This window comes from Rattus rattus, chromosome 1 (genome assembly GCF_011064425.1).
Source record: "Rattus rattus isolate New Zealand chromosome 1, Rrattus_CSIRO_v1, whole genome shotgun sequence".
NCBI classification, from domain to species: Eukaryota; Metazoa; Chordata; class Mammalia; order Rodentia; family Muridae; genus Rattus; species Rattus rattus.
In genome coordinates, this window is record NC_046154.1 from 259771467 (window position 1) to 259782021 (window position 10555).

Sequence of the window (10555 nt, forward strand, 5' to 3'; positions counted from 1 at the left end):
TGTAATTTTGTTTTGATCTGGCTTCATGAGACAGGGTTTCTCTATTTAGCCCTGGCTATCCTGGAACTCACTACCTAGAGTAGGCTATCCTTGAAACTCTGAGATCCACCTGCCTCTGGCTCTTAAGTGCTGGGATTAAAGGCATGGACTACTGTGCCAGGACTAATTAATTTATTTAAAGACAGAGTCTAGCCTCAAAACTAATTCATAGCTGAGGATGACCTTGAACTTCTGAATTTTCCATCTTCTGAGTGCTGGTTTTGCAGGTGTGTACCAGCATATTAGTTTACAAATCTAAGAAGTGGAATCTGAGAAGTTAGTTTTGGTAGTTGAACCCAGGACCTTGAGCATGCTGGGCAAGCAGTCTACCACTGACGTGCATCCTCGGCCAAACTTACTTTATTTTTATTTGGAGATAAATTCTCGTTCACTAAAATTACCAAGGCTGGCCTAGAACTCACTATGTGACTCTGACAAGTCTTTTTATTTTTCTTTTTTTAATTTATTTTATGTATGTGAGTACACTGTTGCTCTCTTCAGACACACCAGAAGAGGCATCAGATCCCATTACAGATGGTTCTGAGCCACCATGTGGTTGCTGGGAGTTGAACTCAGGACCTCTAAAAGAGCAGACAGTGCTCTTAACCGCTGAGCCATCTCTCCAGTCTTTTTTTTTTTTTTTTTTTTTTTCCGGAGCTGGGGACCGAACCCAGGGCCTTATGCGCTTGCTAGGCAAGCGCTCTACCACTGAGCTAAATCCCCAACCCCTGATTCTTATTTCTATAAGTCCTGGAATACAACTCGGTCTGAGCCATCTTGCCAGTCTCTTTTTTTCTGACTACTTCTCAGACATACTGAAGTGTCATTTGGGACCCTCTGATGTAAACCATCTCCAGTCTCTGAAGAGAAGAAAGGAAGTACTATTGCAAAACAAGCCTAAGCTCTCTGGAGGTGCTTAGCATTGCGTCTAGCACCTGGTCTGTTTTTGACCTTTTGAGAAGTGGCCCAGTCAGACTTGGTTGGTAGTTTGTGCTTATACTCACAGTGCTCAAGTGGCTGATGCAGAGGAATTTCTGTGAGTTCTATGGCAGACTGGGATAATGAATCAGACCCTATCTCAAGAGGGGGTTGGGGGGACAAAAAACAGAAGTACTCCAGGGGATCTGACACTGTCTCACTGTTCAACAGTTCTCAGCAATGACCTTAGAGAGGTTCTGCCTCAGAGAAAGGAAGGAAATAACACTTGGGTTTCAGGAAGGAGAGAAGAAAGAGTGAGACAATTCTGGAGTAAGTCTGGGGGAATTTCAACAGAGAAGCTCGGACTTTAGTAGCCACGGTAAAATTAGTAGGACTAGCTGGAGGTGGGGAAGGAAGTGACTAAGGTTGGGTAACTAGGGAGTTTTTTTACTTCGGTCTAGCATAGTAGGAGGCATTATATGTCCAGCTGAAAGCCTGGCTGTCCCTCAGAAGGCATGCTCTTTAGGTGAGCTAGATATTGTTTACCGAAGACAAGTGTGAAAACTGGGAACCTCAGGTGAGGTGAGCACATCATTTGTGTGTGTGTGTGTGTGTGTGTGTGTGTGTGTGTGTGTTGTGCATGGTCTTACTTACTTTATCCTCTCATTTCCTAGGTAGTTACAATCAGAAAAGTTGAGGACAGGAGAATAGTGGTATGTGTATGAGGCCTGAGAATCTTTGTGAGTTAAGGCCAGCCTGGGCTACATAACAAGACTCAAGAGAGAAAGAAAGGAAGTGGGGAAAAGGGATGGAAAGGGGGAAAGGAGAGGAGAGAGAGAGAGAGAGAGAGAGAGAGAGAGAGAGAGAGAGAGAGAGAGAGAGACGGGACTGGGCTTCAGGAACTGGGAAGTAATTTCATTGGAAGCTTCCAGGCTTATGGGGAGCATCCCACATGCATTAAAGGGGCCTGAGGTTTGGAGAAACAAAATTAACATATTTCCAGAAAAGACATTTGATAAGAACTTAGAAAAGAAGTCCGAGAATGTGAAAGGAAAGGGTAGAGAGAACCTAAGGAGATAACGGGGAACTTTGAGAGGAAGTGGTATGATAGTGGCTTTACAGCCAAGAATTAAAGTGAGTTCTAGGAGCAGAGCAGGGGACAGTTGTCCCAAGGAGGCAACTGGAGAAGCAAGTTCTCATAACATCTCCCTCTCCTCCTCCTCTCCCTTCAGTCTCCATCATGTGGAACAGCTCAGATGACAACTTCTCCTGCTACCATGAGTCTGTATTGGGCTATCGATACTTTGCAGTTATCTGGGGCGTGGTAGTGGCTGCAACAGGCACCGTGGGCAATGTGCTCACCCTGTTGGCCTTGGCCATCCGTCCCAAACTCCGAACCCGTTTCAACCTGCTCATTGCCAACCTCACCCTGGCTGATCTACTCTACTGCACGCTCCTGCAGCCTTTCTCCGTGGACACATACCTCCACCTCCATTGGCGCACCGGTGCCATCTTCTGTAGAATATTCGGACTCCTCCTCTTTACTTCCAATTCTGTCTCCATTCTTACCCTCTGTCTCATTGCTCTAGGACGTTACCTTCTCATTGCCCACCCTAAGCTCTTTCCCCAGGTTTTCAGTGCCAAGGGGATCGTGCTGGCACTAGTGGGCAGCTGGGTTGTGGGGGTGACCAGCTTTGCCCCCCTCTGGAATGTTTATGTCTTGGTGCCAGTTGTCTGCACCTGCAGCTTTGACCGCGTGCGAGGCCGGCCTTACACCACCATCCTCATGGGCATCTTCTTTGTGGTTGGGCTCAGCAGCGTGGGCGTCTTCTACTGCCTCATCCACCGCCAAGTGAAGCGTGCGGCTCGAGCGCTGGACAAATATGGACTGCAGGAGGCCAGCATGCGCTCTCATCAGGTGGCTGGGACACATGAAGCTGTGCCTGGCCACTTCCAGGAGCTAGACAGCGGGCTTGCATCAAGAGGTCCCAGCGAAGGGATTTCATCTGAGCCAGTCAGTGCTGCGACGACACAGACCCTAGAAGGTGATTCGTCAGAAGCGGGGGACCAGGGCATCAGAAAGGCAGCTCAGCAGATCTCAGAGAGAAGCCTTCCAGAAGTGCATCGCAAGGCGGGAGGAACTGCAGGAGCGCGCAGAGCCACGGATGCACCATCGGAGTTCGGGAAGGTGACCCGTATGTGCTTCGCAGTGTTCCTTTGCTTCGTCCTCAGCTACATCCCTTTCCTGCTGCTCAACATTCTGGACGCCAGGGGCCGCGCTCCACGAGTAGTGCACATGGTTGCTGCCAACCTCACCTGGCTCAACAGCTGCATCAACCCTGTGCTCTATGCAGCCATGAACCGCCAGTTTCGCCAGGCTTATGGCTCCATCCTGAAACGCGGGCCACAGAGTTTCCGACGGTTCCATTAGAGCTAGTAGTCCACTCACCAGGCCTGGTCAAACGGGAACCAGAGTGGCCTGCAGAGGACAGGATAAGAGCCCCTCACATTTCACAGACAACCTCAGTGTTATAGAGGTACACCGTTTCCCCATTCAGGAATCAGTGTGCCAACCCTGTGTGACCCAAGGAATGTGGTTATTAATAAAGACATTGCATTGCATCCCTCTACACTCCGTGTGTGTGTGTGTGTGTGTGTGTGTGTGTGTGTGTGTGTGTGTTTTGTCTTCCTGGGTCTCTTTCCATCTTAGTTTTTGCAACAGTGTTTTTGTGGCTCCGGAATTTGGCTAGATTGACTGACTGGCCAGCAAGCTCCAATGAGTGACCCTACTGACACCACCTCCCTAATGCTAGGATTACAGTCATGCACTGCCTTGACCAATTTTTACATAAGTGTTAAAGATCCAAACACAGATCCCATGTTTGCATAGTAAGCGCTTCCCAGCCTACCTCCCTAACTCCAGATTTCGTGCTTTTAGCGTCTAGGAGTGGCTATGTGAGAAAGAAGGATCTAGACCAGATTCAGAACTGGGATCTAGTAGTTGAGATTTGGGGTGACCTGTGTCAAAGCCATTTAGAGAGTAGCTATCCAGGGATAGACACAGCTTGTGACTGACAGGGTTCCAAGTTACAGGAACTTGGTACTTGGAATTAGCTTTCTCTTTCCCTTTTATTTTTCCTTGGAGACAGTCTTACTATGTAGCCCAACTTGCCCTCAAATTCAAGATCGTCCTGCAACGATGGCCACAGCCTGATTACATGTGTGTGCCTTTTTCCTTAATAAAACAGCCCTAACCGCTCACGCTTACTACTACTTCCCGAATCCCCCATCCAGGCTGGGTTTATTCAACACTACAGGTTATACCCCTGCAGTGAACCCTGCCCATTGTACCCCATGCAAGGGGGCAGTCAAGATGGAGCTGTGCTTCAGGGAAATGGAACCAAGCTTAGAGGGTAGCAGCTGTACATGGAGGCTCTCTTCCTCCACTTTTCCTCTACAGGCCGAAGACAGCCCTGCAAGGCACACCCCTGACTTACGCACCATCTTTCTGTAAATACTGCCTGAAAGCACAATGTCCACCAGGTGGCGCTGGTTCTCTGTGCTTCTTTTTTTACTTCCGGTTGAGTATTGAAAGTGCTAGCAAGAACCCTAACCAGGGGTGGAGACTCAGGCATCAGCACACACACACACACACACACACACACACACACACACACACACACACCACACACCAAGCTTGGTTAGAAAAATGAAGATTGAGGAAGAATATTTCTGTTTTTTGATAGTCTTACCATATAACGAGGTCAGGCATGTAATCTTTGCTGAAACCATTATTTTTCTTTTAATTTCATGGGAAACAGGCTGTCATTATGTAGCTGATGCCGGCCTTGAATATTTGGTCTTCCTTCTTCAGGATCCAGAAACAGGGGTGGGGAGGGTTGTGTATGAGTCTCCATGCTCCTCTATCTTTATCTAAGGAGGGACAGGGTACTGGGTGAGCACTGTGAGAACACTGAGGATGGAATGTTTGAGTTAGGTTGACAAGATGCCCCACTGCACGTGGCCTCTTCCTATCCCCAAATGCCTGGCTTGAAACAACAAAATCTTGAAGAATTGAAATAAGAATAGAAAGACACTCTGACTCTCCCTCCCCCAACCCCCCCACCCTTCAGCCCAGTCAGGACCAGGAGTCTGGTTTGCTAATCCAGAGCCTGTGTTTCTAGATGTTCTTCACAACCCCACAAACAAAAGCAAGCTGAGGCTACCTAGACAAGGTTCAGATAGGCCAGGTGTCTGCAGCCTGGGACCGTGCAGCTGAGACTTACTTGGTCCAAAACCTGAGTGACAGTTCCATGAACTTGAGACCTCTGGACCACAGGACTTCAAGTTTCATGATCTGCAGAAAGCCAAGAGTAAGGGACACTCTTTGTGTAATGCTAAATTCTGCAAAGATATTTCATGTAGACATAACATTCCCATGACAATCAATTATACTTTCTTACAAATGGGAAAACAAACACCAACAGGTTAATTTGTTCAAAGTCAAAGGGCTAGTAAGTGATAAACTGTGGTTTGAGGGCAAAGTCTAACCAGAGCTGTTGCCAGCAATAAGGACTAACCACTACAAAACAGCTGCGTTGTTGAAGCGAGTCATGTGCTCAGGCAAAGCCTAAAAGTCTTTCCTGTTCGGTCCTTCTAAGATTCTGAAGGTTGACAACTCTCTGAAGGCTTGTAAAAGGGCTCGCTTTTCACATTCCTTGAAGGCAATTCAAAATTTTTCTCAGAGTAAAAGGGAACAGCGATAAGGATTGCAGCTAGGCATCAGAGTGGCTTCCTAATCTTCAATTGCTGGGAAAAAACAACCCAGAGAATACAGGAGTCCCAAGACCAAAGGACAGAAATTTAGCAAGCAAGCTGCTTTCTCGCCCTTCAGGGGCCCCTCTGCACACATCTCCGTTCCTAATTTCAATAAAGGCTGAGTTGGGAGAAAGAAAACGAAGAAACGAGGCTTTCTGGGGGATTTTCTCTTGGGGTGTGAGTGTTCGGATGGGAAAATCAATGCCTGTACCCCCACCACTATCTTTGTCAGCCTCCCGCGCGAGCCCGCGCCCTGTCGAGGCCTCTCTTTGTCCCTCTCCATTTGGGCGTCTCTCAGGCAGACTGCAGTCTCTCGTCTGCCCGCGCCCGCCCGCCCGCGCTCGCGCCCGCGCCTGCGCCCGCCCGCCTGACCCAGCTTCGCGCCTCCCCCGCGGCCCCGCCTGCCCGCTCGCTCGCACACTCTCTCTCTTTCGCTGTCTCTCGCGGACAGATTTATGGTCAGCCCAGAGTCTCTCATTGGCCGAACTCTGACAGGACTTGATTTAACGCCGCTTCTCATTGGCTGATCTTGACAGGCCGATTTACGAGTCGCGATGCCATTGGCCCAGCGGCCTCGGCCCTGATTTACAGCCTGGTGGGCGCCGAGGGGGGGGGTGGGGCGCGGCTAGGAACGGGGCCGCGCGCCCCTCCCCCGCGCGCCTTGTCCTCGCGTGCTCGCCGCGCGTGCCCGCCGCGCCGCTTCCGAAGCAGCTCTGCGAGTGACCGGTTGAGACAGCCGGGAAACTGGCAGGTCCGAGGCCGGTGACGCGCAGCCCGTGGGAGCTCTGTCGCGTTTGTTGCGCGGGACCCCTCCCACCACCCCCCACTCCCACCCTCCCGCTTAGATTTACGAGCTCAGGCTCGGCCTTCAGGAATTAGGAATATTTATGCTTCTTTGAGAGTGAGGTTTGGAGGGTGATAAATAAAGGGCCGCTGGGGTACGGTGGGGGCTCCTATTTCGGACGCAGCCACTTTCCCAAGGACCCCACCAGCGGCTCCCTCTCATCTTGAGCCAGACGGAGCTCCGGGGCTGTGGGTGGTGGGCTTCAGAAACCAGTAAGAAAGTTAGAAAGGTACGGCCCTTGAGAACCCCCTCCGATGCCTGCAGAGTTTTGCAGCAGAAAGGATGGAAAGGCAGGTCAGGGAAGAACTTTGTCTGCATCCTGTCGTTCTTGGAGACCTTGGAGGGCAGTTACAGTCTTTCTGCACAGGACCAGGCGAAGTCTGCTCTCTCTTCCTCTAAGTCCAGTTGCTGAGGAATGAATTGGGGAGAGGAGCCAGCAAACTCAAGCAGGTTTCTCAGGACTTTATGTCTCCCTCACAGAGAAGGGATTTGTAATCTCCCACCCAGCCCACAGCCTGGATCCTTGGGAAGGAGACTAGGAGAGTGGTGCCCAATGCATCTCCTAGGATCTTCGGTTTCCGACCTGTCTACCCCCACTGCTGGCTGAGAATTAAAAACAGTCCTTGCCCTGGGTCTCCAGGAAAAGAGGGAAGAAGGATCCACATGTCTTCTCTAGTTCTCAACCCCTGGCCAGCAACGTGTTTGTTCTAGATTTGGGGAGTTAGCAGACAAAGGTAGGGGCCATGACATAGGGAGGTTACAGAGAAATGGGAAAATCACCCTGCCCCCCACCCCATGCCCTCGGTGACACTGGCCTCAGCAAGAAGGACCACAGTATACATGTATATGCACAAGCTCCAGCTTGCTGCCCCCACTCCTTCCACTGAGAGGAGGGAAAGAGAAGGGTCTATCTAGACTGGCCCTTTAAGAGCCACTTAGGGTCAGAAAGCCTGGCCTACACAGAGAGGAAGGAGCTGATGTCAGAAGACGGATGGGCAGCAAGATGGGGATTGATGCTAATGGGGGAGTTAAAGCTAAGTACCCAGACACTCAGAGGGCAAAACTGCAGATCTGTCTTCCTTATGCTCACCTCCCCCCAACACCAAGGCTGTAAATCTGCCTCCTCAATCGGGGGAAGAGAGAGTAAGGGAAAAAGACAGGATCTCCTCTCCCTTTTCCTGCCCCCCCCTCCATTCTTTTGTTTTCTCTCAATCTACTACCCTTCCCAGTAAAATTTCCAACTTCTAGCATTTCATCAGAAATTGAGTCAATGATTGCTCCTTGTAGAGCAGTCTGAGAGCAGCCCCTGTTTTTCCTTACCCGCCCTGAGTAGGAATGGGTTGGGGGGCCTGAGGTGAGGGCTCAATGACTCTCCCACCTAGCTCTTGCCCGGAGTTCACTCTAGTGTCTACCCTCTGGAAATAGTAAGATAAGGCGAGAATCAGAGCACTGGATGCCAGGATCCCGGGGCTCTGGAGATGTCTCTAAGGACAGCTGGAGGTGAACCTCAGGATCCATCCACAGAAGATATACAGTCTGGTTTCTCAGAACCTCCTTGGATCATACTGGCCTCTCTTCCAGCACATGTCTTGCCTCCTGAGCAAGATCTTAGGCCAACTATGTTTGCTTCAAAGGCAGCTTTAACCTGTCTCTTGAGTGCCACCTCAGGGAGGGAACTGACTCTCAGGAGTAGGAGCTTGTAACCCCTAACCAGTTCTGCTGTTTTATCTCCAGGTGGGACTTGCCTCCTGTCTTTCAAGACCCCTATTTCCCTTCCTGCTAGTGACCTGACAGGTTTGCCCTGAGACCCTTCTCTATATTAGAACGCAGTTCCCTGTACCGCATCTAGCAGCATCTTCCTAGCCCCAGAAACAGCTGAAGGCCTGGTTGCCTCTGGTTTCCAGTCATGAATGACCCTGTGACATGGATTTCATCTGTTCCCCTCTCAAATTTTCCTTTAGAGACCCAAAATTGCCTCAGGGGCATCTTCTCTGTTTTCAGGGAAAAAAGGGGGAGCCAGGCTGAGTAAGAACACTGGGGGTTATGGGCAGGAACCAGGACAGCCCTGTCTTCTAGCCTCTTGCATCCGGCCCAGTGTCTCCTCCCATCCCAGGGAGGTCAGCCCTTGCCCTCAGCCCTGGTCTCTAGCTGCTTCTTTACACTGGTGATAAATCCTGTCTTTGTCTCCCCTCTGACCCAGGCCCCAGGCAGGCTGGGGGTCAGAGTCTGGGGGAGGGGAACGGACAAGAAGAGTGGGAGGAGAAGATGGACAGGAGCAGCTGGTGGGCAGCCATGGGGCTATGCACTGAGGGGATGGGACCTTTGGATTATTCTGTGGGTCCTGAACATTCCAGCAGGCTTATATTTCAAGTGAGAAAGCCAGGGTTCCTGAAATGTAGAGGTACCTTCCAAATAGTCCCCAGAGCAGCAAGAATACTGGGACATGGTGTGAGGTACCTCAAAAGAGGCTGCTAAAGGGATAATATTGTGGATACTGTCCTTTTCAGCACCTCAGACTCCTACATGCATGTGTCATGTGCACATGTGCACACACAATGATTTACGACCTGTCAGCATAAAACAGCCCAGGAGAGCCAGCCTGCCCCTCGCCTGGCCCCTCCCCAGCAGCCCTTTCTTGCTGTGTCTTTCCTGTCTCCACCTCCATTTTTTTCCCTGCTTGCTTTCTTTGTAAGATTTCTCTCTTAGCTTGTCATTTTCACTTACTTCTCTCCACTTGTGCTTCTGGGCCTTCACTGCTTCCCTTCCCTTCTTAGCCCCCTCCTCCCCTTCCCTTACTTTCTTGTGCTATCCATGTGTGCAGACTCTGACACTAAGTCCTGTCATCCCTGTCTCAGTTCCACCCTGAGACCTGTTCCAACCCAGCGGAGACTTTTGGGTGCTAGGTTACAAGGACAATAGGAGGAGACAGGCTCTACATGCGTCCAGTGGGTTCTGCTATGGCCAGGAAGCAGAGGGTTAGGTTAGGGTTAGGGTTAGGGTTAGGGTTAGGGTTAGGGTTAGGGTTAGGGTTAGGGTTAGGGTTAGGGTTAGGGTGCCTGCGAGGTGAACTGCCTCTAAAGGAGAGCTGAAGTGACCTAGGCAGACCCAGGAAGACATAGGGCGAGGACACTGAATCCCTGAGTGTTTGGGGTTCGACTAAAGGGGCACCTGTGGGGTTATTTAAAACACAGATCCAGGAACAAGGCCTGGAGACCAGAGAGAGATGTGAAACAGCAATATGCACAACACAGTCCCAAACACGGTCTCTGGTCTGCCTAGTAACTCGTCAGAGGCTCAGCCTATCCCTGGAATGTTGGTTCAGCATTCTGGTTCTGTTAGCCTCTCCACTCCAGTCCTCCCTGATTGAGAATGACATCAGCTCTTGTCTGCAGCTGATTTCTCTCCTAAGGGCACAGCAGGGCATCACCCTTCGCCCGCCGATTCTGGTTCCTTCTTTGGTCAGAGAGGGAGCTAGAGCTCACCCAGCAAAGGGTCCTGCAGTCAGAATGGGGTGAGGCTGCCTGGCCTTGGTGGGAAAAGAGGGAGCGTGGGCACCAGGAGAGAAGCCTGAAGGGGCGCTTGAGGAAGAGACTGAAGCAGTAAATCACTCTGTGGGGGGGCTCCCTCTGCCTGAGCTCAGTGGGGTGGGGAAAAGAGAGACAGTGGGGTAGGGGCAGCATGGGGAATCGCCACATCTGGCAGGCAGGTGTCTGGCACTGTTCAGGCTGTAGTCTCTTTCCCAGCCAAAGGGGAAGAAGGGAGGAGGGCCTCCCAAGCATCCCCAGGGGAAGAGGGAAAGGTTCACAAGCAGGAGGGGGAGGCAAACCAGACAGTCCAAGCCACTGCTGTGTCTGTTTTAGTTAGTGCTAAGGATGGGTTTGCAGAGTCCCATATCAAAGTTGCTTGCCAGAGGACAGCATAGGCTGGGGCACCAAA

General features: G+C 50.9%; 1 protein-coding gene across 2 annotated transcripts; it reads left to right on the top strand.

Moving 5' to 3' along the window:
- Positions 1 to 1432: 1432 nt before the first annotated feature.
- Gpr84 (G protein-coupled receptor 84) lies at positions 1433 to 3579 on the top strand. 2 transcript variants are annotated; one of them, XM_032890919.1, is made up of 2 exons: positions 1433 to 1539; positions 2190 to 3579. In XM_032890919.1, exon 2 carries the CDS (start codon positions 2198 to 2200, stop codon positions 3386 to 3388), a length of 1191 nt encoding a protein of 396 aa, XP_032746810.1. In that variant the 5' UTR covers positions 1433 to 1539; positions 2190 to 2197; the 3' UTR covers positions 3389 to 3579. The 2 variants fall into 2 exon arrangements, with proteins under 2 accessions (XP_032746810.1, XP_032746811.1); XM_032890920.1 differs by having other exon boundaries at positions 1448 to 1534.
- Positions 3580 to 10555: the final 6976 nt, after the last annotated feature.